General features: G+C 40.7%; 2 protein-coding genes and 1 long non-coding RNA gene across 8 annotated transcripts in view; 1 reads left to right on the forward strand and 2 right to left on the reverse strand.

Moving 5' to 3' along the window:
• Nucleotides 1-215: 215 nt before the first annotated feature.
• On the reverse strand, nt 216-12,654 carry TUBE1 (tubulin epsilon 1). Of its 6 annotated transcripts, XM_081186729.1 has the most exons (12): nt 11,645-12,654; nt 11,460-11,533; nt 9,874-9,926; nt 8,895-8,949; nt 7,487-7,602; nt 6,134-6,255; nt 4,940-5,127; nt 4,501-4,676; nt 3,821-3,961; nt 3,434-3,574; nt 1,830-2,004; nt 216-1,365 (listed from the first exon to the last, which is right to left on the reverse strand). In XM_081186729.1, exons 1-12 carry the CDS (start codon nt 11,667-11,669, stop codon nt 1,207-1,209), a joined length of 1,425 nt encoding a protein of 474 aa, XP_081042855.1. In that variant the 5' UTR covers nt 11,670-12,654; the 3' UTR covers nt 216-1,206. The 6 variants fall into 6 exon arrangements, with proteins under 6 accessions (XP_081042855.1, XP_081042856.1, XP_081042860.1 ...); XM_081186730.1 differs by lacking the exons at nt 11,460-11,533; nt 11,645-12,654 and adding an exon at nt 11,323-11,420; XM_081186734.1 differs by lacking the exons at nt 11,460-11,533; nt 11,645-12,654 and adding an exon at nt 11,323-11,340 and having other exon boundaries at nt 8,895-8,944.
• Nucleotides 11,455-26,499, forward strand: part of LOC308583086 — a 194,254-nt gene continuing 179,209 nt past the window's right edge. The window contains exons 1-2 of the long non-coding RNA XR_014006042.1: nt 11,455-11,540; nt 12,861-15,055. This is a non-coding gene — a long non-coding RNA (uncharacterized lncRNA). The remainder of the gene's footprint in view (nt 11,541-12,860; nt 15,056-26,499) is intronic.
• LAMA4 (laminin subunit alpha 4) overlaps nt 14,087-26,499 on the reverse strand; it is an 83,468-nt gene continuing 71,055 nt past the window's right edge. The window contains exons 30-38 of the mRNA XM_081186692.1: nt 22,768-22,921; nt 21,483-21,676; nt 21,124-21,313; nt 20,712-20,867; nt 20,095-20,254; nt 19,167-19,297; nt 17,438-17,531; nt 16,303-16,422; nt 14,087-15,657 (exon numbers count right to left, since the gene is read on the reverse strand). Of these exons, the coding sequence (XP_081042818.1) occupies nt 15,512-15,657; nt 16,303-16,422; nt 17,438-17,531; nt 19,167-19,297; nt 20,095-20,254; nt 20,712-20,867; nt 21,124-21,313; nt 21,483-21,676; nt 22,768-22,921 (1,345 nt within the window). The 3' untranslated portion in view covers nt 14,087-15,511. The remainder of the gene's footprint in view (nt 15,658-16,302; nt 16,423-17,437; nt 17,532-19,166; nt 19,298-20,094; nt 20,255-20,711; nt 20,868-21,123; nt 21,314-21,482; nt 21,677-22,767; nt 22,922-26,499) is intronic.

Below are 26,499 nucleotides of genomic sequence, written 5' to 3' on the forward strand. Positions count from 1 at the left end.
AATAGTTTGCATGCATGTGCATAGTTTTAACTTGTGATTAAGAAGAACTCAATGGAGTTTACATCTGAACAGAAACGTATAGGATTGTACTGCACCTGTGTGAAAATGTGGTGGTGTGCAATTTGTCATCCAAATCAGCAAGTAATGGGTACATAAACTTCAACACATGCATCTCCTCAGATAGATCAGGGTGACTGAGGGAGTCAACACAAAACAAGGATTTGGGCATTTATTTATGATTATTTATGAGATCTACAAAGCATGATTGTATGTATCAAATTGCATATTTCTTGATGATCGATAGCGTAGTGAAACACCTTTATATTTACTGGAACCAAATCGTAGTTTTCTAGACAGGCAATTTTATATGGAACAGTCTTTGATATTGATCTCCCAGGTTAGTATTTTCCTTTTCTCTTCAACAAAAACAAAACAAAGCAGCCAAGCAATTTAGCAGCATTTCTGTATGCCTCTTAAAAATATTGTATCAGAGCCTGCAAATCAGTAAAGAATGTAAATGCTCAACTTGTGAACTGGAGGATAGAACCTTCTTGTATGCCATTTCATGGATAACTGTGTTATTTAAAGTTACCGTGTTTTCATGGAAAATCGCTATAACATAGTTTTCTCTACAACATAAGGCTGAGAAGTATGTACTGAGTTTACAGTAGTAGATATATCAGGTCTTGTATTGCTGTTTAGACCTAGTAATGTTATGTTGTTAAACTGCAGTTGGTGCTCTAGACTAGTTGATAACCAGATGTATAACAGTTTGGGACATGTAGTAGACAAGGATTCACAAGGACGAGGCCAAATTTTATGAAATTATACATTTTATTATGTAAATAACTTGTAAATAAAATTCATTTATGACAAAATCCGATATGGTCAAATTATATCAAAAGTGTTTGTTTTCATAATCTACATATAAAAGTATCTTCAAAATAGCGCTTAAGTTAAAATTACATCAAGAGAGGTAGACCGTAAGAAGGTATTATAATTCCTTCTACTTTTTTGAGATATTTAATACAGCATCTGTGCAATATGAGAAATATGTGAAACTGTCACTTAAACTGAACACTTCCACTACCTTTTGACAATGAAATTTACTAACCCCAGCCAAAGTAAGTTCATCCCAGGTTATTTTTAACTGGATTGCATGAGCATAATTTGCTGATCTAAACTTTAACACCCCCGTAACAAGTGCTACATTGCTATCTTCAGTCTTGGTGGATCTATAGCAGGCCCACAGTTAGCAGCATCTAGCTGATTATAATCTTCTATTAAATCAGACAAAGATGAAAGCGCTTCAGGGAAACAGGACTGCTCCATCCCATCAATATGTAGGTAATGGTGAAGGTGAGCCTGCAAGAGTAGATGTTACATTAGTCACATGGTTTACAGGAACATTGAACAAATGAATTCAAGTCTTCTTCCAATTCCACGTGCAAAACTGGTTATAACTTTAATGTAAGGATCTGTTGTGATAATTTTTGGATTAAGGGTTAACAACAACAATAACAACAAGAATATCACGCACAATCTATCCACCATGTGTGTACTGTAGTTGGGTATGTGAGGGATTTGGCACAGGGCAGAACAGAGACTTCCTACTTTCGCTCTTTTCCTCCAGTTCATGTCCATGTGCATTTGCACCACAGTCACCCAACCATTTCTTTAACTCCAAACTGTATTATAACCCCTTCTAAGTCCAAGTGAAGCATGTGGGGAGGCTACCATTAGTGCAGCATATTTCCACATACCACTTGTAATATAAGTACAATTGAACTACTTACAATGACAATATTACGTCTCATTATGTGACATACCTTTTTCTTGTACAACCTTGTAAATCTCTCCTTGAGCTCTACAAAAGTAGATTTCACACAAGTGTTATTTGCTAGTGCCAACAATGAGTGCGAATGACCCACAGGTGGTACTGAACAGAGGCCAGTTTTCCATCCTTCTTGATTCCAGGAGACAAACTGAAGTGAAGTTTTCAACCTGCAATATGAAATTATGAGACTGACATGGAGGCAAGCAGTAAAATAAACTACACAAAACATGAACCCTAAATGCACATTCGACTCTACCCCCCCCCCAGTGGCACTTTCATGTGCTTTCAGCTACAGCTGTGCAACCGATCTGGCTGAATCCTAAACACAATTGGACCAATTTCTACCAAATCCAGATTGGCTAAAGGCAGCTACAAACCACTACAGAGTGGGTTGGGTTGATCTGAATCAATTTCAACTAAAAACAGCTTCTAAGAGCCAGTTTTGCAATTAAATACAGGTAACCTCCCATTTACGTGGGGGCTACGTTCCGAGGCACCGCGTGCATCATTGAATTAGCATGTATTTGAAACCACTGAAAAAGACTGCAAACAACCTGTTCTGCCCATGCCCTGCCCCTTTTTGTGATGTTTTTGGATCACAATGTACATGTGCAGTTGCACACATATTGAAAGTGCGTAAATGGGGTGTGTGCGCCTGTACAGAAGAATGCTGGGTGTGAGGGAGCTAGACTGTGCTCATTAAGACCTCCAGCTTCCAATCCAGGATTAGAATCTCATCCAATGTATTTTGTTGTCTGTCTTTACAAACAGGCTGTCGTGGGTTTGTGTCAGTAGGTCTTGTGAGACAAATGTATCATAGCAAAAGCTTTGAGCAGTCACCCTGCCCTGCTACTTCACAGAAACCAATGCCAGACCGACAGTGAGCTGAATTGCTATACTGAAATGCAGCTGAACAGGCCAAAGAGCATGAGAATTGGCAGGACTGAGCACTCAACTGACTGTACAGTCTTCCATACACAAATATGAACATCTCTCTATGTGTGAGTGTTTAGAAAAAGCAAATTTTAAAAGGTTGCTAGCACAAAATCCCCCTCATCTACCTGTCCAATGTGTAGCAAGGAGGGGCTGCTATGCCTCCAAATTTCATGCAACTATGTGACAAAAAACAAAATGCTGTGGTTGTTTGGTTTTCCAAATACACATGAATAGGAGTGCCAAATATTTGAATTTCCAGATCCAGTCAAAATGGGTCAGACTTCAGACTGATTTCTGCCAGATCAGGGCAAGTTGGATTACCATATCCAGCCCCAAGTTAATTAAATGTTCAGTTAAATAGTATGTGAGAGTGTTAATACCTATTTTCAGGCAAATATGCTACCTTAGCATTTAAAAGCATATATTTGAAAAATTATATACATATGTACATAAATATATGTGACTAATTTTTCAGTCTCTGTAGGTAATTGAGAATATGGTCTTTCCCCTCTCCCTCTGGATGCAGCTGTGCCTGCAGGAGTGGATCAACATAACCTTAATAAGCTTACTGGAATTTGATCCTACAAACGAACACCAACTGGGAAGATTTGCTGTATGAGCAGTTAGCAGTTTCTCTTCTAATGTATGACGTGTACAAACCTTTCAATGTTTCTACGAAGGTCTGAAATCTGCACATTTCCTCTGACTAACAGGGCACAGGCAAGGTACAAACTGTGCTTTGGGTCAGCTCGTAACAGTTGGTGATCTTTGCTAAAAGCATCTGAAAACATTTGGTCCAACCTAAGAGAAAAAAGAGTAGCTGAGAAAACTTAGCAAATGTTAACACAATCATAATTTGTCAGCAGAGTAATTCTAAATATGCATCAAATAAAAATAGAACACTATTTCAATTGAAAAGTATGTTGAAGATTTAAAAATAACAAGAGTACAAGATTCCCATTACTTTATCATGTGTTACTAAACACATCCCATTTTATCTTCATGTAGTGAGCAACTATCATTCACATGTCAAACAAGGTTACCCACCTTCGAGAGGGCACATTAACATCAGCCAACGTATACAGAGGTGTCAAGCTGGAAACAAGATAATGAAGTCGAGGAAAGGGAACCAAATTCATGCTGATTTCATTAAGATCCATATTAAGAGATCCTTCAAACCTAGCAGAGCTGTATACAGATAATACAAGAGTTATAGAAAAAAAGTTTGGACACATATATTGCAGCATACAAAATCACGCTTTTGAATATTTGTAAGCTTACACTGTGAAATGTGTTGCAATCATTTCATTGTAAAATTTTCACTAATTTTCCAGCCTCAAGTAGGGGAAAGTCCCTTAGCAATATAGAAAGAAACAACACCCTAGGGGCTACAAGAGTACTGCTTGCTGTGTTCAGCTGCTGCTACAAGCGCTTTTCCTCTTTGTACTTGTGAAGCAGGGCTATTCATCTCTGCTGTGCTTCCCTCCCACATCATACCGTGACAGTTGCACTACAAGCTTCTATTCAATTATGGGATGGAAGAGGAACATCTCTTAGTATGCTACAATAATGGATGCAGGTAGACTAGACGTGAGAGAAGCTGGGTCTGCCAAACAGAAGAAATGAAAGGGGAGCATAGACATTTTACTACACAAGCTAAAGGTGACATCCATTGATTTCAGTTTTAGCAACCACTTCTTATCTAATTAAAATTTTCAGAAGCTTACCTTGTCAAGTTCAAGAGTAAGTTGGCCACAATATTGTTCATAGCATCAAATGGTTTCTCCCGAGAACACTTTATTCCACCTGCGCTTGAAGTTACTAAGCTGGCTGGTTTTATGGTTGATCCTAACTTTCCACAGTTGGTCATCTGATTAATTTTGCTAACAATGTCAAATAAAGACTGGAAAAAGCATAGGTGAAAAAGCTGGTAAATTTTTTTGAACTCAAAGCTATCCAACTTACAGCAGACTCCTAGGCATGACTACTCAGAAAGTCTGCTGGATTCAACAGAGCTTACTTCAAGGTAAGGGAAAGCTTTAATATTTTACTCAGTTGTTTCAGGTAAATTTTAAAATGAAGAATAAACAAAGAATAACTACATTGCACTTAAAACTGTAATCTAGAAAGGTTTTAATACATTAATACGGTATTATAAATTCTTACTTCATTTTCAATTGGCAATACACAGTCTGCATGGTCACTGAGTTCTTTCATAGCCAATACACTGTTATAAGGAGATGTAATGACATCATCCTCCCGGGAAGGATAAACAGAAGTAACAAATCTATATACTTCTGGAAATTCATCCTCAAGAAGCTTTAGTACAAATGTACCAAGACCAGATCCTGTCCCTAGAAGCAAGAATTCAAATAGTTAGAATGACAACGAGTACATGAAAAAGTCTTGTGTGGTATTCAACTTCCTTTGGATTTTCTTACAAGTGAGAAAGGTTTTTATTTTTATTTTAAAGTTCACCAATTGAAAGTTCAGATTTGGAAATGCAAAGATTGTCTTCTACTGGAAAAATTATGAGCGCTTAAGGTAGCAATTCACCAATATCATTTCTTTTGATAATGAGATTGCAGTATGGACTTTCTAATCACGACTAGCTGATTATTTTAAGCAAAAACATTCAACATCATGAGAACTATCCAATTTACAGTATTTTACAGAGCAAATACATTTACGTTGTGTTCTGTGCTTGTGATAGAAATATACTTATTGCAGAAATACATTTTTTTTGTCAGATTACAATGAAAACATCATTATATTGCTCATTTAGAAACTGCCAATGTATTCTGTACATTACAATGTTGTCCTCAAAAGAATCTTCTAGCATAGGGTACTATTATTCACAGATCATAGATTTCAATGATGATCACTTGCCTAAGGTCACCTAACGAGTTTATGACCCAAGTAAGATTTGCAACTGGGAGTCTGGCTACACATGAACCATGCTCTTCTCATGTAAATTACAAAGATGCTGACAAAAGAGTTTTGGTGCATAACACGTCAATATGCAGCAGAGCTTTTAAGATGCATTATATAAATATTTTCTGATAAGGAGGTCCACAATTCAATCACCAGATTTCTATTGGTTATAGCTTTGATTCAGGAAAGGTCTACTTGCCTGCCCCAAGCTCATTGCACAACACAGCAAACACAAGAGGTCAAAAGGAATTCTTGTTTGTGCTGGGTTGGAGACAGACAAATTCTCCTCCAAGTACTCTAGTATGCCGAGAGGATAGGGGAGAGGCGAGGGTCCCATCTTTGATCATGTGCTGGGTTTGGAGCACTAGAGGCGGTCCTTAAGGTCATGAACTCTTATTCTTTTGTTTCACCTTTTATCATACTTACCCCCTCCCATGGAATGAATGACAAAAAAGCACTGCAGACAGTCACAATGCTCTGCAGTCTTTCTTAGCTTTTCAACAATATCTTCTCGGTATTGACACCCATACACTTTGTGACCCACAGCCCTGTAAATAGGAAACATTTAATATGCTACCCTTCTAGTTCAACTCTGACAATTCTAGTTTATTTAGAATGTTTTAAATTCTTCAAGTATTTTTATGCCTATACAGAGTTCTCCCCACTGAGTTTTTTAGACTTAACAGAGCGACAATGTAGAAAGGTTTACAACTTAAAAATTAAATGAAATGAAACTTAGGAGAATTTGAAGGCAGCTTTAATTACGCTGGAAATAGCAGGCTGAGCCCCATTAAAGGCAACCAGGGGAAAGGCCTTCTGGCATGTACAGGGCTGACTCAGCAGCTGTGTGTCCATGGACACTCTTTGCCTCCCTAAACAAAAAGATAATGGATTCGTGTTAAAAGAGCCGGGGGACAGGACGGGACAGGGGGAGATCAGTGAAACAGAAGCATGAAACAAAATAATATATTACCAAAAGCTTTTTACCAAAAACAAAAAGATCAAGAAAATAAAGGTATGACCAAACCATACAGTGTTCAGTGTGACCAGGATAGAATTCTAAAGAACTGCATTGTCCTTTTTCTCTTGGCCTTCTGCCGCCTGGTTAAGACATTTTTATTCCAAGTGGAATTTGACCTGTCAAGCTGAGGTTTAGTGGACTGATCCTTTGTCTTAACTTGTTTTTAATCTGATGTATATCTTTTGTAGTATTTTTACTATTAGATGTATTATTATAGAATTAATTTATCTGTTCACACTTTTCCCCCTAATGACTGAAGTACTTATTAGAAGTTTTTAGTACTTCTTTGTGATCATCAAGTTTGATCTTCTGTTCAGAATCTCCCCTTTCATTATATAATCATTCAAAAGCCTTTTTTATAAAGTTTAGATTTCTTTGACTTAAATTTCCATCTGTTTCCCTTCTTCTCTTTAGTCAGCTGTTCATATCTGTAATTAGATTACCATTTGACCTGAATGAACAACACTAGGAGTAGAAGAATACCAACACAGTAATATGATACATCTGTTCATGGAAATTCACAAAATTGGTTTTTTAAAAAGAGTAGCTATGTAGATATGACATACTGGCAGAATAGCTGTTAGTTGTGTTTTCAAGTTTTCCTAAAGGTAACAATAAAATAAAATATTAACATGGCCATTTATTCAAGAGACTGCAGGAAGTAAAAAGACAGAAATGTAGTTCTGCTTTCAATTTCCATCTAATCTGTGTAAGAAATTTTTGTATGAAGATTTGAGGGGGAAAATATCTATCCTCACCAGTTGTTCCCTGAGCCAGAAACATCTGTTATCAGCTGCTTGCTATCAAAGACATCTCTCAATGGCCCCTGCAGAATTTCATTCACTACACCCTCTTCCATGTCAATCAGGAGAGCCTTAGGGAGCAGAACAAAAAGAATTTGGACTGAGAACGTCTGTCTTTAAAAACATTACGCAAAATAAATGAAAAAGATAAAGATAAAAAATGCTTTCTTTACTTTAATTTCAGCACACCCTTGGAATAAGAAAGCAGACTTCAGAAGAATATCTCTAATTTATTTGCCTCAGGATGAAATTTAATAAAGGATCATTTTGGCAACCCTGATTTAGGGCAACTCAAGAATTAAAATGCACATATGCAACACATAAGGAAACATGCTCTTGCTAAAAAAAAAACAAATTAGAATGACTTCTATTATGTCTCAGCTAATTTCCTTTTCAGAATGGTACATAACTTTTAATCTTTTCTTATTGTTTATTTCAATCTTTTCTCCCTTGTATCAAATGCTCTTGGGGCATATTCCACAAAACAGGTAGCAGAATAAAACATCTTAAAATCACAACCAACAATAAACTTAACTACTAGATAGACCCTACTATAATTAGCACAACCAAAATGGCAACTTAAATACCATGTTTTTAACTTGATGCTAAACGGCAAGGGAATGACATTCTGTAACCTGAGCGCACTACAGCAGAAACTGATACACTACTGTATTATTGGGGTTCCGTTCCTGACTCCTGTGTGCATCCACAGAGCACGTAAGCCCGCCCTGCCCTTTTCAAAAGAACATGTGTCAATTGGACATGTGCAAAATGGTCACCACCGGTATTTTCAATTTAAACACATTGAAGCCAACAGTACTTTATCACTAGCTAAATGTACATAAAATAAAACGGCACTGCTAACGGTACTTTGATGTTTACTGTATTTGGAGAAGCAGCAATTGTGCCATTAGCTATCTGATAAAGAGAAAATTATTAAATCTAGCTTACAAACTTGCTCATCTTCTGATGAGCTTTTACTTATTTTTCTAACCGGGCTCTTTAAGTGTGGAAATGACAGTTGGATTGAAGGGGGGAAACTGTGCATGCGCAGTTCAGAAGGTTTGTGTGTCTTATAGCTGGATCGGTGTCAGTCTCTAAGGAACCTGCAACATTCCTATATTCCTTGTGCTTGCAATTTGTTTCTTTTACTTGGTTTCTCGTTTGTTAAAATATACGTTTCTGGAAGCCATTATCTTTAGTTTACCATTTACAATTGAACTATAGGATTTGTTTTCAAACAAATAGCAAAACATATACCCAAGTGCACATACATATAGATATAATAAAACCTAAAATTTCAGATATTTCAGAGGCATACAAAGTATAAGAATTGACAGAATCAAAGATGTTTCCCCCTTACGCGTGCTTTTAAGGAATAGATTTTTCCTCTGCAGCCAGCGCTATCATCATCTGTCCTAGAAAAAAACAGAAGCAAAATTAATAAAAATCATGAAAGAGGACTACACCTAAGCTATCAGAGTATTACAATTTTCCCCTTTCACTGAAATTAAATTAAACTGAAAAGCAGAATAACAAGAACTAATATAAAGACTGTACACTTTATGAATTTCATTGCTCTTGCTCATTTTATAGAAGCCTGCCATGCAGAAGTCAATTAGGCTTTTCCAAGCCTAGGGATGGAAAAAAACATAATCTGCTTAATTTCTGCAGTTGTGTAGACAAAGGAGAACTATTAAATAAAACCTGGCATGCCTCCCAATTGTAAGCAGTTATATATTTTATATCTTTGTTAGAGCAAACTGCAAAAAACAAGGGGTTAACAGTTTCATGAAGGCAAAAAGCAAATTCAGGTTACGTATAAAGCACTTTTCCTATAGTGAAACATGACAAGCAAAGGTATTAAAGGGCACATTAGTAACTCAAACTGGAGACTGAAGGGCTCAGGATGCGAGGACAACACTGACCACAATCTTATTGAGGCAAGTTGATACTGCAAAATGTGAATTACTCCAAAACAATGAACACCAAGCACCAAAGCCCATTTAGTACAGGTCAGACACAAGTAACTGATTGTAATGTATGCTGACATGACTGGACACAAGATCCTACCCACTGATACCCACAGTATCTACAAAACCCAATGGAAGGAGAGAAATAAAAATAGTAAGTGGGGCATAAACTGAACAAGAAATCCACAAAGTAAATGCTGGATCACTGCAATTTTATTTTTGTGACGCAGCACAAGATGCTAACTAACTTGCTGGCAGTAGTGCAAGGTATGATGAAGCAACATTTCTCTATGGATCCAAATATTGTGTTGTTATTTATTTTAAGGGCATCTTTAATAATTTAAGATTGTTCATAAAAAGAAAACTTACCTGGTATTCACATTTCTAAAGAAACTGCTTAATGCTTCATCGTAAATTCCTTTCTAAAAAAGAATCATTCAGTAAGCAAATCTTAAAGTGTGACACTTGTGCTAAAACTTAAAGTATGCATTCTTAAAACTATTTAACTCTTCTGAGATTATACATGCTCCTAATATAAAGCCTCATGTATGCCACTAAAGTGCAAGTAGCGCTCAAAAACATGGAATCCACAAATTATTTCATATCTATAGTGGAAGAGTATGACTCTATATAGAGAGAGCATCCTAATGAAAAGGAAAGTTGCATCACAGTAAAGCAATAATTTTGGATTTTCTTCAGGATGAATTAATGCTTTAATGCACATCTGGCTCTCAATATTTATTAGTAAAATTTGGAGTGAGGTTGTCCAGCCTGCTCTGGCAACCCCTCAGGCATCTAGTTGGCCCCTGTGAAAACAGGACTCTGGATAAGGTGGGCCACTGGTCTGATCCAGTAAGCTCTTATATTCTGCAAGCAGAGCAAGTGGCTGGGATCAACTCATCCTAGACTCTTCTCCTCTGCAAGAAAATGACAGCTTTTTCATCAGTAGTCTGGTGACCCAGGTGACCCATTTGAATGATCACGCTTGCCCTTCTTAGCCATTAACAGCCGACAAAGAGTTGGCTAGTGGGGTCCAGGAAGTGGCTGATGTCTCCTTGTTACAGTGGCCTTGAAATGGTGGCTATGCATCTCTAGAGTCTTTTGGATGAAACTGATCTTAAACACCCATTTCAATCGGGTTTCAGGCCCAGTTTCGTAATGGAAAATTGCCTTGGTCATCCTGATGATCAGTTCTTGGAGAGAGAGAGAGAACATGCCCCTATTGATTCTCTGGACCTATTGATGGCTCCTGTTTAATGTTCCAACTAGTTAGCCATCCCTTCTTCTAGGATACTACACTCCACTGAGCATGCTCAGTCCTCACTGGGCCTTTTGTTGTTGTTCCCTTCAGCTTTTTAATAAAGTGATCTCTGTCCTTCTGCAAACCTTGAGGTTCTCTTGTGCATATCCCTGTTCTTATATTAATGGTGCCACTCTGGCCACACAAGCGTTAAAAGAATGGTGCTCCTGTGTGGAGATCCTGTGCTCCACATTCCAGCCATTCCCTTCCTCCTTCCAATGCCCATTAATCTTCCCACGTTTTCCCCAACAGCATTCCCTGGCCACCGGCTATATTTAGTCCCTCGCCTAAAGCAGGCGAAGGAAGACACGGGACTGCCAGAACAAAGGAAACGGCAGCTATTTCTAAAAATGACTTGAGTTAAGAATAGGATTTGCTCTTTTAAACAAGCAGCCATTTTAACTCGTCCACTGCGGAGCTCAGGGACAAGTATTAGCCGAGTGCGTTAAAAATCGCGCCAGCGCACGCGCCGAGACCACGCCCACAAATTCCAAAGCGCGGCGGTTTAACGGACACACCTTTCAGCGGCTCCCTCAGAGGGAGCAGTCCAGCAGGCATGCGCGCAAAACGTTCCGAACCGTTTGCATTTTACTGAGCATGCGCGAGCTGACGGGCGTTTTATTTCTCCTCTCAGTCGTCGGGCGCGGCTTGTTACCTTGTTGACGGCGGCGTGTTCCCGCAGTGCCAGATCCCAGAAGCGGCATCCTATCTGGTTGCCACACTGACCCACTGTGAGGTGAAAAAAGAAACAGAGGTCAAGCTGCCGAACAGAGCAGAGCGGTGTGAAAAGGGGCCCGAGAGGGAGAAGGGAGCAGGGGGCGGGAGAGAGCGCGCGCTCACCCTGAACCACCACGGACTGCGTCATGTCTTCCGTTGGCGCGGAGAAGTGTAGCCCCGCCCACTACGGACGTGAGTGTGAGGAAAGTTCCCCGCGTTGCGTCGCAGAGAGGAGTTCTGGCCGCACGTTCCGCTGTCGAGACGCGCCGCGAACGCTCGTGGAGCGTTTCGTTCTTGCTTTGCGCGCATGCGCCGCGCCGCAAACGGTGCTTTCCTGCCATACGGTCCCCTCGCTAATAACAGTTATCCGTTTGCAGACCGCGGGCCACGCCCACCTTGGCTCGCTTTGTTCCGACCTCACGGTCGTACTTGATGCAAAGGAGGGCGAGGCTCATGTCAGAGCGGGGATTTCGGCGCGTCGGTCCCGCTAGCCTCTGTCGCCCCCTGCAGGACAACTTATTTCCATGCGGCTGCTAAAAGGTCCGGGAGTCTCATCGCTCTCCCTTCTTATGTGGCCACCATCTGGAAATGACCGTCTGGAAGAGAGTAGAAAACGCGAAGGGAAAGGATCTTGCCGTCAAGCACGTCGCGTATGAATACAAAAGAGTAACATTTTATTTTTTTAAAAAAGTTGGAATCAAAACGCATTTTTTGATCCTGTGTATGCATTGCAAAATAATCTGTTTAAAATGCACGGTTCTCTTTGAACAACGCATCCCTTCCATTTCATAATATTAAAACCAAATTACTAAACGCTGAAAAGGCAGACATTAGGTGACCCTCCTCCTACTCTCCCACCTGGACTATGCTCTGTACTTGGTGGGCTCCTCGTTGCTATGTTTTAAAAGAGACAAGCTTGGGGACTAAATAGGGAACTGCAGAAAATTGCTTCATTGTTTGACCCAGTCGTGCAAAGGCACACAAATTCTCAGTCACAAGGGTCTGGTAGGTTATCAAACTCCTGTGATAGGAGTGCATTGTTCTATAAAGATCACAGTTTTGCACTGTGAAGCGAGCTGTAATAATACAGTCACAAGAACCTAGAGCGCTCTAATCAAGAAACATTTTAGCAAAAAGTATCTAAAATTTCTAAACACTTTAGCAAAAAGTATCAATACAATTTCATAATGCCTGTGAAAATAATAAAAGCTAGTCTTTTAATTCAAAATAGAATATGAAGTTTACAAAAGATTATGCTTCATGATTTTGTAGGTATATTACCTTCAAGTACTAGAACAGACAATCACCTGTTCCATTTTTTCTTTCTACTTGTTTTCAGACGTGCGGATAGGAAGTATATTGCTGACCTTCACCCTTACCCCAGTGCACAGGGTGAAATGAAGCAGAAGCAAAGCTTGATTGCATACAAAAGTTGATTGGAAGAGACAGCCTTGACCTTTCATCGTATTCCCCTAAATAATCCCCCCGAAGAAATGCATTAACTCTGTTCTACCTGTATACAGGCTCTGTATCTTGTACAGAAGCACGAGAATGGATGTTGCTGTGTTTTCCCCCATAACAGTCAAGTGTCTCTAAATTTCAAATAAAAGGGTGAAGCTTCTTTGCTCTGCATGACCTGTCCATCAGTTTAGACTAGAGATTGTTTTGGAGAAGATTCCATTAGGTGTACTCCTACCTAACCCTTGGGAAGCTCATTCTTAGTTCAGATTACCTGCTGGTGGACCAAACAGGATAAATAATATGTTGTACTAGGGAAGATGGTTGGTAAATGAATAAAGTAGGGCAAATGGTTGCACTGTCCTAAGGTACCAGTCATCTTTATAAGGTACTAGTTTCTAGAGATTTAATATCTTAAGAAAAATCTCCATATTTGATGAAAAATGTATTGCTGCTAATGCTTTATTCGGAAATAATGTGTATATAGCAGATATATAATTTGAAGCTTTATTTCTTTATTCTTTCTCATTTTCCTCCTGTTTACATTTCCATAGAGATTATTCTGCTAAGGTCAATCAACTGCCATTGTTTTGGCTTTCATTATAGAGAAATAAAGGCACAAGCATTTGAGGCATGTAGTTCTTTTATTTGAAACAAGAATTACATTTGGAATTTAAAACATTTGAAATAGTTTTAAAATGAACACTCATTCAGTGTGCTGAGTACAGCTTGTTTTAAGGTAGACTAGGCTGGAAAATTAGAATTTTTCAAGTGGAAAATGATTGTTCAGGTGTTTTTTCTAGTTTCAGGGATAAATGCATAACTCTGCCTCCAACTTAGTAGGTCATTTTGTCCTTAACTGAAAATCCGATTTCCTAATAAGAGTGCTAAGAGTAAAATCATGTAACTGAAATTTATCTATAAAACTAATATGAGCAAAAAAAATTAAGGAATTAATTACATTTGTCAGTTATGGAAATGAATTATAGTAAGTTCAATGCATTCAAATGAAAATTGAATAAAATATCAGTTTTCCTGTGATAATTGTTTTCCCCAGTCTAATTGAATGAAGAATAAAGAGACCAAACAAAACGATTCAAAAGACAATTGCTTGTGAAGCATGTCCATGACATAGTTTATTTTGTAATGTACATGTGGCAGATTTATTCAGTACAAACTACAAGCACAGATCCACTCACAGCACAGGCAGAGCACCTGTGCATGAGGGATCCCAATACAGTTCAGAAGAGATCTGTTTCCCCCCTTTCCCACCAATGGGTGCATCTAATTACATGCACATGTGGCAACACTACTCTTGTAGTGTGCCTTGCAAGTTATTGAGGCTTCATGAGTACTGCACTGGGCAGAGAGATAGGACGGGATGAGGATTCTCCATGCATTTGTTGTAGATCCATAGTGAATACAGTTGACTCAGGAGTTATGTTCCAGGGATAGTGTATAAAGCCAAAATCTTGTATAGTCAAAATTCACGTGCCTTACATCTCCAAACTCTCCCAAGGCAAGTGCAATGGCAAGTGGGATTGCCATTGTTTTTTCTGCTGGGAGCTTGCACTCTTAAAAAAAAATTCCTGGCCAAGCACATAAAGCTGAATTCACACAGGTTAATGTGCATAAATTGCGATTTGACTAGTGACCAAAGGTTGTTTTAGCAAATCTGCAGCATATGAACTGAAATAAAACCTTTGGTTCTGTTAAACCTTTTAAAAGATTTTAATTTACTTGTTCATAGCCAATGAACATTTCAGTGCTCTTAATACACCTAGAAAGGCTTGCTACCCAGACTCAGTTGGGGCAGAATTGACAAAATGATTTTAAGTGTGGGGGAAGCAAAAATCCGTATTTGAAGTGCAGTTTCTGGGCAATGATGAGCAAGGCATTTGCAGTGTCACAATAGAAGAAATGAAGTTCTCTGTCTGGAGCCTCTTGATACAGATGGGTGGGTTTCTGCTTGGGCTCCTTGCTGATTCATACAACAGCTATAATTTTGTGCAGAATTGGGCATGCCTAAATCTCTTATTTCAGTGGGCTTGGTGAACCTATACAGTGGTACCTTGGGTTACATACACTTCAGGCTACAGATTCCGATAACCCAAAAATATTACCTCGGGTTAAGAACTTTGCTTCAGGATGAGAACAGAAATCGTGCTCCGGTGGCGCGGCAGCAGCAGGAGGCCCTGTTAGCTAAAGTGGTGCTTCAGGTTAAGAACAGTTTCAGGTTAAGTACGGATCTCCAGAACGAATTAAGTACTTAACCCGAGGTACCACTGTATCTGCTTAGAATTAGACTCATAATACTCATTCCCCAGCTGCCCTTATGTCCCTCAGTAATTTGACACATTGCAACATACTTATAATTTTTTTGGAAGCAAATTCCCAATGAAAATAATAATAATGCTTTATCGTGTACATATAGTGAGTGATATATTTTCATTTCCTTGGTACTAAAAATTGAAGGTAGCACAGTTGTTTTTCTCCTTTGGGGCTGTACAGGCCCCTGCAGTTAGCAGTTCATCAAGTGGCAGGACATAGGTTGATGCTCACAGCACCACTGACCAAAGCTGCCTTACTGAAACTTACTGGTCTTTCATCAATCATAAAGTTACGGATGCATCCAGTAAAGGAACTGTGGGTGGTAAGGCTGAATGTCAGGAGAGACTCTGTAGAGAGGTAAAAATATATATACATAAGTCATTCAAGAACTCCAGTATCAATATAAGATCATGCTAGGACTGGTTTAACTAAAAGAGACAGCTGTGTAAAACTTGGAATGTGGTTTGTTTGAATAGTATTGCCCTTGTTACTGCTATTTACTTTGATATGTACGGTATATATATGTGTGTGTGTGTGTGTGTGTGTGTGTGTGTATATATATATATATATATATATATATATATATATGTTTGTATTTGTGTGTATTTATATATATATGTGTGTGTGTATAATTTATAAATAGTTGTCAAATAAAGGTTTTCAATAAACTAAATTATTTTAGTCTTATATTTGTATTCTGTTATATTGTCAATCACTTGTATTGAAATAATTCCTTCTAAAATATAGCACAAAGATGTATAGAGATCTACTTCATCCCACCTCCAACAACAAATATTTATTACAGTCGTAGACCAGCATAAGGAGGGAGGGGGTACAATAATTTAAAATCTAAAACCCCCTCCCCCAAATTATAGGTCTTTGCTAATGAACAGCACAAGGTATGTGACCATTACTTTAAAGAATACTTTTTTAAACACACACACACAAACGGTTAATGTTTGAAAATAATATTAAAATGAGAATAATCGTACCTGGCACTCCTCCAACAAACACAGGCTCCCTATGGTCAGTTGCTCTTGGATTTAATGGTCCTACTACATGATTCACTTCTGAATCTACATCCAACTGTACCACATTAGCATCTCTAATAACTGTCATATGAAGCAAAAAAGAATAATACTCTGTTATATTGTCAACCACTCTTCTTTCTGATTTTTCTTGCATACAAGCATGTAAGCATACAGTACTCATAAACATATGAAAATCCCGAAGAACTAGACTATTTCCCCATGGCCTGGATATGCTCTCATATCTGAATAGCTCAGTAGGTCCCAACATGGATCTTATAACTCCAAAGCATAGCTTGTCAACTTTCAGATTTGAAAATAAGGGATCAGCAGCCTCACCTGTCCCGGGGACAGTCTATGGGATATCTAAAAATCCGGCATAGCAACGGGGAAACGGCGCTGAGATAAGGGAATTTCCCACAAAAAAAGGGAAGGTTGACAGCTATGCTCCAAAGCCATGGGCAGGATTTACCTAACAAATCCCGTAAGTGGACGCTGTGCAAGGGCTTCAAATTGCACCATGGGGCTTTCCCCCTTCTGCCTCTGAAATTAGCTGGGAGGGGACTTGTGAGAACCTCAAGAACAGCACATTTGAGGTGGAAAGGGGGGGCGTTGCTGTCTGACAAGCTGAAATGCTGAAAATGGAAATGACATTTAACCTCCCTCCCATGCTTAGGACAAATTACATACATCCTAATATAACATGGCATTCTTCCCCACACCCTGTTATGCAAGTAGCCTAGAAGCAGGGAAATAGATAATGTGACAGATATTGCAAAAGATGATAGGAGATTAATTGGATGTTTTCCATTTTCAGTAGCAGCCAAACTCTTAACCACAGAATTTTGGATACATTGTCACCCTTTTTCAGACCAAGCACTACCTGATTTCCACACATGCATAGCCTTATAATTCTAAGTCATTTACATACATGACATGATTCACAGCCCTAGCCAGTATTGATAATGTTCAGGGATGCTGGGAGTTGTGCCCCAACAACACCTGAAGGGAGCACCCCATCAACCATCCCTGATTTAGAGTACTGTTGAGAGGGAAGATCAGAAATCAACACTGAACAGGACTTTAGATGTTCACTCACCTGCAATTCTGTGCCATCGGCCATCACAGAGATTCTGTTTTGGTGTAACTGAGGTTGAGAAGTCTTTGATGCCATTGTTCAGCTTCACAATGACCTGGGAGAACCATTTGATTCACATTTAAAACCTTAGTTTTGACTGGAAAGATTTAATTAAAATGCATAAAGCGGTGTAAAGGCTTTTTAACATACTGTTCTCCAAATGAGTCAGCATGAATTTATACCACAGGCATAAGGTCTATATTTATTCACAAAGTGAAATCCCATACATGTATACTCAGCTGTAAATTTGAGTTTCACAGGGCTTATTTCAGGTATGTCTATAGGATTGCTTGCAAAAATCCTGGATGGTTGATTACCACCTCCAAAGTCTACACGAGGTGAGCCTGAGAAATAGTGGCTTGCCAATGGGGACCTAGTGAGCTTTTTTTACCATGGCATAATTTGAACCAGGACATCACTTTCAGGATTTACACCATACCAGCACTACCATAGCCTTCAGATGAAATATTTCCAGCATTTAAAACACAAAAGGAGGCTACAGTTTGTTAAATAAATAACATAAAGTAATTAGTTCTCAGAACCACTTAGCATTGCTACATTACACTGTATAATTCATTGGAAAAAATGTGGTCTTTCCTAAGCTTGTGCCCAACATAAAATATAGTGACTAACAAAACAAAAATTTTAAATTATAGCAAAACCTCTTAGCTTCTACCAATATCAGTTGCTGTGATAAAAACGATTCCATTTCTATGGTGGCAGTTACAGAGCTTTGAGGATGGACTGCTCAGAAGGACTTCATTCGCTGAAGCTAAGCGATGCTGGTACTATCCTCTAGGCTGAGGCTTTGCTATCCAGAATAAACTTGTCTCAAGGACCGTATAATGCTTTCATAGCTATCTAATTCTTGAGGTCTTTGGCTTTTTTGTCACTCCCCCCTTTATTGTTCAAGGACACCCAAACACATTCACAGGAAATGGTATTTGTGATGCATGCTATAAAGAAATTATCACTTGATCCAAAACTAAAGAAAAATTACCTAGCTAGCCTAGTGGTGCTGCCAGGGCCATTCAGCAGACAACACAGCCGGGCTGGTGTACCAAACTTTTCATAAGACCATTGAGCTCAGGGTCTAAAATCAACTAGGGCTGAAGTCCCAACCACATCTACTCAGAAGTGAGTCCCACTGAATTCAGTGGGGCTTACACCCAGATAAGGGGGGTTAGGATTGCAGCTTAACTGCGCAGCTCCTAACCTGCAATCTCTTAGCAGTTACTGGAGACCACAGAAGGGGAGAGTGTGCTTGGATCTTGCTCGAGGGTTTCCCACAGGGATTTGCTTGGCCACCATGAAAACAGGATGCTATACTAGATAGGACCTTGGTCTGATCCAGCAGAGCTCTTCCTGTGTTCTTAGGTAGCAGCTGTAAATTTTGAATTTTTAAGGCAGCAACACAAAATGTCAAATATATCCCCCCTTCATCTTCACAGTGTTTTTAAAAACTGATGTTACAACTGAAGTTTTTTTTTTAATTGCGCGGACTCTTAATGCATCTGAAACAGAAGAATTACAACTAGTGTATATTGTGTCTTTTATGGGTAAATGGGATCCCCTTTTTGAGAAATTAGAACCTGTTGCTGTTAAGAGCGTATTTTGGTTTGTACACAGCGAGCATTCGGAAAGGCCTGCATATAAGAATGTAAAGGGAAATATTAGTCCTCCTTCATACCTGCCCTTGTTCCATGTGTACATTCAGGAATTCTCCATTTATACTGTGTGCATGCATCAGGATTCCTGAACTGCTTCGAGGACGGATTTCAAAAATAACTTCAAATTTCAGCCCCAAACTGAAGGATTCATCTGTAGGAGAAAACCATGATAAATCACAGAATGATTTTGTGTTTGTTTGTTTTTTGCACCAGAGTTAACTGGAAAAAAATAGTCACCTGCTGCAGGACATAAAGATTAACTATGGCTTCCAATTGTGTATATTTCTTAAATATTTTTCATCTTGGGAATATGAGCCCCCCTCCCTTGATAGCATCAAGGAATGATGATTAAGAGCTCTTCAACTCTTCAATTCTTGCTTTAAATATTTTGCCTGAATTTGTATTTGGTGGTATCCAGTTAACTTAAGCCATTATCATGGCTAAAGTTATGACCATTTATTTCAGTGGGTATCAATGGGTATACTGTATATTATGTATATTAGCAGAATTTCAGTCCATTGCCACTTGAGTAATGTGCTGGTTTTGTGAGAGGGCATGGCTCCATGCTTATCCATTTTTAGGTGAGCAACCACTAGGCACTATTTATGAATTTATAATCTGTGGCTTTGAGGGTGACACCTGCAGTTCCTATGCTACAGTAAAACCAAAGACTAATGGCTGGACTTGATTAGTGCTCACTAGTGCTGCCACTGAAAGGACTGGAATCTCTTCCTCCAGTGAGGCAGGTTATCTGGAGCAAGGCGGGGAGTGTGTGGAGCAAAGGATTCTACTGTATGCTAATAAGACTACATGGCACCCAGTATAATTTTCAAATAACGGTTTCATTTCAATTTAATTATGTCTCCCCCTCCCGCCCCTTCACTAGGCAACTAGGTATCAATTCAGGCATCAGTCTGATGGATGGGTCAATGGTTAGTGATACATTACCAAGTATAATGTATCCTCCTTCTGATGAAAAATATGTTCCTTCTTCTGATAGGCCTTCAAAACAAGGAGTTACACTAAAAGTTTGTGAAGGAGAAGTGACTGGTCTTCCATTGAGCTGTAAACTGCCGAGACAACCACTAAAACTGTAGACGGAGTTGATCTGATAAAACAAAACAGATTAAGCAAAATAGTAAAATAAGTAAAAGAGAAAGCCATTGGCTTTTCCATTTGCTTAGGTGTACAACTGTTTATGGATACTTTTTCAAAAAAGCAATTTAAGGCCAAAAAGAATAGTGGGAGTAATAATGAAATAGCCTATGATTCTCACAGTCTGCTTGGTTCTTTTTGTTAGTGTCAAAGCAGCATGAGTTATTTTCTAATCATATAACTGGAGAGGTTCTAGTCTAATCTCATTTGATGTAGGAAATTTGGAATGAGATCATTGCCAATGGATCCAGAATATATTAGTGTTAACAGATTCAAATGCAGGATATATTCTGATTCATTGCAAATCATCTCCAATAGATGCAGAGCTTTAAAGCATTTCTGTCCAGTTAGTTCCCATGTTGGTTTGGATCTTAATATATGCCGGCTTTGTTGTAGAAAAATACATTTACCTGGATATTTTTGGCAGCTTTTCCTGGTGCCACACCCCCTACGTAAAAGGGTCTAGCAACTTGCCATGCTTTATCAAAAGAAGGAAGACTGTCTTCAAGCACCCGGAGACCATCAATTGTCAAGCGGCCAATATTTTTCTCCCGAACAAACATTACCTAAAAAAAGGCAGAGGTGAAGTCAACATTAGCATACAGAGACTAGTATACAATATAGAATTGTATAGCATCATATGTATTTCAGAGGAGACTGTTTGATTTATTCCACTACTCTAGAAACTCTTCATCCACTTCACAAGTGGGAGCCTGGTATTTTTATTGCAATAAATCCCAAATGTTTTGACAGACAGATTATATGCTTTTTTGGAATAGCAGTTTTTTAAAGCACATCATGATCTTTTCTCTTCCCGCTTACATTGTGCCATTGGTCATCATTGTACTTCTCCTGGCTTCTAATTCTTAATTTCCGGTAGCCACTGTTGAACATAAAAACCAGACGGCCGTGGGCAATAAAAAGGGCCATGAAATTTTCCTCCTCTTGATCAGAGACATAGAAGATCATTCCATGGGATGAGTGAGTCTTCAGGCTAATGGAAAACTGAGATCTGTCAAACAAAAACGGCACTTTAATATGTGAACAGAAATTGGTGAACAACCTGCCTTGCACAACTTGATGGGAATATGCATACAGGGAAAAATAGTTGTGAAATGTCAAAAATTACTTTAGTTAGCTTAGTTTTTATTCCTTCAGTTTTGTAAAAATGCTGACTGTACCTTTCATTGAAATCCTTTGGTAAGTAATCAAATTCTTGCCGGCTATTTGCTGTTCCTCCAAACAGATATGTATGCTCAGTTGCTTTGGGGGTGCTGAGGAAGGTACAATGTGGGTCCCCTTGAGAGATCTCTTCTTGACCTTTTCTTTTAATGTTTGCTGAAAATTGTGAGGCTGCTATGTTGTCTTTTCCAACCTTCAGACAAATAAATAAATAAATAAATAATAAAAATAGTTGCTACAGAATTGGCAATTCTTCTGTCTACTTGTAGATGTTACTTCAGATGGTCAGATCTAATCTTCACTGTAGTGCTAATATAAATCAGCTCTAATCAAAACTGCACAGGCCCATGGTAAAAGCAGCTACCTATTTATTTAAAGCCCTTGGAGAGAGAGGCTACAGGATGTGGAAAGACTCCAGCTGCCCTCACCTATGTTTTCCCTTTGCTATTAAAATTATATCCCAGCCCTTCTTTATATATGATTGCAGCAGACAAAACAGATCTGCAGTCCATCACATTTGATGGGTTCCTCGATTTCTTTTCCTTAAAGGGAAAGAGTCAAGGTCACATACCCCACTCCAGATTTGGCACTGAGAACAGGAATACACAGGCTCATCCCCAGAAAACCGAGCAACCTTTATACTTATCAACTACACCAGCTGATAAGTATAACTACACCAAACTTTTTTCTCTTTGGGCCATTGGAAAATTGCTGATGACTTTTCTGCCTGTTGCAGCAATTGTAATGTGTGGTGCTAGATGCTATATGATTTTTAATTGCATTTTAATGCTTCTTTTATTTCTTACAGATTGTATAACAATTTGAATTCCACAGAACCCTTTCCACTCCTTTCAAGTTGCTGCCTTTTTCTTCTTGCTGTTCTGTCTTTTGTGCGGCTAATCCTCTCCACCCCTTTCAAGTGCCTCCTCCCCTTCTCATTTCTGCTTTGTCCTGGTCACCTTCAGGATAGACCAGACTGCCAGGTTCTACAGCTGCTGTGCTTGCCTTTCTTCACAGACATGCTGTGGACCAGCTGAATGAAGCATGCAGACTTCTGGTGGTCCGCAGGCCACAGTTTGGGGACACCAATACTTTCCCCTAAATGAACTTGCATTTTACTTTCCCCTAAATGAACTAGCATTTTGCAGGTCCAACATTCCATGGTGTTCAAAGGCTTTGTTCCTTCCAAGACATCACTGAGAGCCGGTGATGAAGGGAACTTGGGTCACCCCCCATCCCTGGTCTGAAAGCACCATGAGCAGTTGTAAGTCTGGAGCAGCTCACCCTTTTCTTTTGGCTTCCTTTGGGTTTGGAGGAATTTTTTCTTTTCTTATGGAAAAGGGCAGCAGGAGGAGATTCAACAGGACATCCATATAAGGATGCTTGGATTTTCTCAGGGTATCGCTGGAAGTCTTCCACCTCAACGTCTTGATCCAATCTGTGTGGTTTTTGAAAAAGATAAAGTTGTTATTCCTAACAATCCACTATGATTGTGCATGTAGGGATTTTCTTCCTTCCCTCAAAAACAAACAACAAATTAAAACAAATTTTTAAAAAATCCATGTCAGTAAGAACTACATGCTCATGGAATAGATTCATGGAAACTCAGCCCTTTGCCACTTTTTTTGCTGCACTTACAGCCAAGCTTTGCTGCATCATTCATATAATTTTTGTATTATATTTCAAACTGAGTGGCTGTATGTCTGTCTGTTAGTGTGTAAATGACTGCAAATGGAAATATAAATGGGATATACGATCTAGATCGCCTTTCATCCTCAAGGGAAAAGCAGAAACAGAAGAGTGTATGGTTGTAGATCGGAGACTTTGCTAACCTTTTAAAACTGCAGGCAATCAACAATTGACTTTATTGAAGTATTCCAGCAGCTTATCTCAGTAGCATATTTTTTAATGCACTCATTACATTTTAAAATCCTGTCCCATCCTAGAAGGCTCTTGGTGGGTACCAAACAATTTAAACACAGCATTAGGTAAAATGGCCAATATTAAGAGGATAACTGCTCAATCCTTTGAGCCTGGTTTCAGCAATGACATTAACACTGAAAACATTGCCAGGAAAAACAGGTTCATTTATTCTGTTTTAGTTATCCTATTACTCAAAAGATGTATCAAGATCCAAATTCTATTACCAAAAGACATGATCACATCCTCAGAAAGCCTATGCAGCAGAAGCTGCCATTGACACAGGTGAATTTGATTTTTCTCTCTTCCATGCAACACAGCTCCTGGCTCCTTGCATGGGGTATACAGGGCGGTCCTAGATCCTTGCTCCTTTGCCTTAAGGCAGTAATTGAATCTGAAGCAGGTTTGACAACAAGTGGGTAACTGTTGTTCTCTTATCTTGTTTCTTAGCAGATGACATTACTTTAGCTTCTGTGGCAGAAACTGCTCTTTGCACCTCTGTAGCTATGATGCCCCGGGGTTGTACTCAATAGTTATCAGAGCAGTACATACCCTTACATGGAAATACTACATATCAACATATTACACGACCATGGAGTCAACGCGTATCAAAACAAACAAAACCAATGCAGTCCCGGGAAAAGACAGCCCATTAGGTCTCCCAAAGACTTGAAGCAGAAAATATGTTTTTCATGACACATAAAAAATTGATAACATGAAGAATAACCATATACCCATCAGGAGGAGTTCGGGACCCAAATAGTTGAAGGAACATCTCTATACCAGCTTGCCTGGGCTGCTATCTATAGGGGTGCCCCTTTTCATCATCCCACCAATGAGCTTGGCTCACTGTGATGCAAGACATGGAGGTTTTTTTGTAGTGGTGCTCTCTTTTATGCAACTCTCTAGCCTTGGAGGTACATAGAGTATTAATTACAGTGGTATCTCAGGTTACATACTGTCAGAGCTGCTTCAAGATCCTAGCTCACAGAGGATCACGCTAGCCAGCGGTCATTAAGTAAAAGTCTTTATTGAATTACAGTTTCCATTCTCACGCTGCTGTCTGCAACTCTACGTCTACTAGCTAGATCGGCGAGGCTCCGTCTGAGTCTCCGCCCCGTGCGCACCAACTTAATATCCTAGCCTTGCTCCACCTTTTCCTCCTGACTGTCCTCCTCTGGGTCCCTCTACCCCCCGGGGCTTCTTCCTTCCGGGATTCTTCTGACGCTGACCCAGACCCTTCTGCCTCCTTGCGCCGGGCTTTAGGACCCGGTTCCCTTTCGGGGCTGCTCACTGCGCCGCCTTCCTCTGCATTTGAACTTGGCGCGCGCGCCCAACCTTCCACTTTCCTCTTAACCGTTTCTTCGCTCCCCGATGGAGGTGTGGCCACTCCTGACTCCTGCCCTCCCTCCTGTGGTGAGCTGCCAGCGCTTCCCTCCTGGCTCCTTTCCTCTTCCCTGCTTCCTGGCGGTGACGCTGGTCCCGATTTCCAGCTGCTCCCCCCTGAGTCTCCTCTGGCTCTATCTTCCTGGGGTGCCTCCCTAGACTCCCCCCTTGCCCTGGCCACTGGTGCTCCTTTCTGTGAATCCTCTGATTCACTGGAAAGACTGGGAGATCTCGGGTCGTCGTCATCACTCATCCTTTCCTCTGTCTCCTCCCCTTCGCTCTCTGTTTCCTCCCTTGCCCGTGCCTCTGCACCTAAACCCCTGACATCCATCCCCCCCTCGAAGCCCCCCAGTCCCCCCTCCCCTCCTTCCGGTGCTGGAGCTGGGGGCTGCTGTTGCAAAGGGACGAACGTCGGATATCGGTCGCTTCCCGTGGCAGGCCTCCAGCGGAACTCTTCCAGGTCTTCCTCTCTGCTCTCGTTGACGACAGTCACCTCCTCTTCCATCTCTGTGCCGCCGTGCTCGAAACCAGGGTCGTCCCCGAAAATGTCCATGTCCGTCTCTCCCGCACTTCCTCCAGGCGGCGTTGCTCGGCCGGAACAGTCCAGCCACTTCCTGCGGAACTGCTCCTCCGGCCTATCGTCCCACCAATACGAGGGTTCTGAGACAGATCCCGAGGGTGACCCCTCCGGGGAACGGACGTCTCGTGTTGGTTCCTCGTCCGAGTCGAACCCCCTGAACGTGCTGTCCGAAAGCGTGGGCGTGAAAAGCCAGTCGTCGAAAAAGTCTGCTGGCATAGGTCTATGTGGGAAGAGGGCATGAAACTCGTCTTTGAGCAGAGGTTCGTCTAAAGCGTAGCCCGGCACCCAGCTGTTCGCACTGGCCGGGGTGCCCTCCCTGGCGAGAAAGTATTCTACTCCCTCTTCCCCCCATCTGGAGTCCAAAATCTCCGTGACTTCGTTGATGCGCTCCTCCTGTGCCACTCCCGCGTGCCCCGTTCCTTCTCTGAGCGGACTCGGCGCCGTTCCGGGTTCCTGGAACCTGTGCGGTGCCTTGTAGGGAGTGAGCACCGATCTGTGGAACACCGGATGCATTCTGGAACCCTCCGGAAGCGCCAGCCTGAAAGCCACCGGGTTGACCTGCTCTTCGACTTGGTAGGGCCCCAGTTGTTTATGCCCTAGTTTCTTCTTGGCCAACGACCTGGCCGGCACTGCGTGGGCTGCTAACCAGACCCAGTCTCCCACGTGGAGCTCTTCGCCAACCCTTCTGTGTTTGTCCGCTTGTACCTTGTATGCGTGTTTAGCCAGCTCCAGGTGGCGCCGCAGCTGATCGTGGACTTCCTGCAGCTCCGACGCGAACGCATCTGCTGACTGCGGCTCCCCTTCTCCCCTGCATTCCAGTCCCGGAAAGGTTCTAGGGTGCCGCCCGTTGTTGGCGAAGAACGGCGTGACGCCCGTGGATACGTGCTTCGTGTTGTTGTAGGCAAACTCTGCAAGCGGCAGGTAATCCACCCACGTCGCAGGCTGTTGGTTTGCATAACATCTCAGGTACTGCTGCATGATGGCATTGGCTCGCTCCGCTTGCCCGTTGGTCTGCGGGTGTCTCGCCGACGCCAGATTGATCTTGACGTTTAGGAAGCCCATCAGTTTCTGCCAGAAGTTCGAGATGAACTGCCGCCCGCGGTCGGACAGAATAGACCGTGGCAGACCGT

The sequence above is a fragment of the Podarcis bocagei genome, assembly GCF_964188305.1.
Source record: "Podarcis bocagei genome assembly, chromosome: 3".
NCBI lineage: Eukaryota > Metazoa > Chordata > Lepidosauria > Squamata > Lacertidae > Podarcis > Podarcis bocagei.

Excerpts from the sequence above, each read along its gene's own strand:
- TUBE1 (XM_081186729.1), bottom strand. The coding sequence starts at position 11,669 with ATGACGCAGTCCGTGGTGGTTCAGG. Across the intron at positions 8,950-9,873 it reads TTTAGAAATGTGAATACCAG|GACAGATGATGATAGCGCTG; the intron begins GTAAGTTTTCTT and ends GTTTTTTTCTAG. Across the intron at positions 5,128-6,133 it reads CATTCATTCCATGGGAGGGG|GGACAGGATCTGGTCTTGGT; the intron begins GTAAGTATGATA and ends TCTTGCTTCTAG.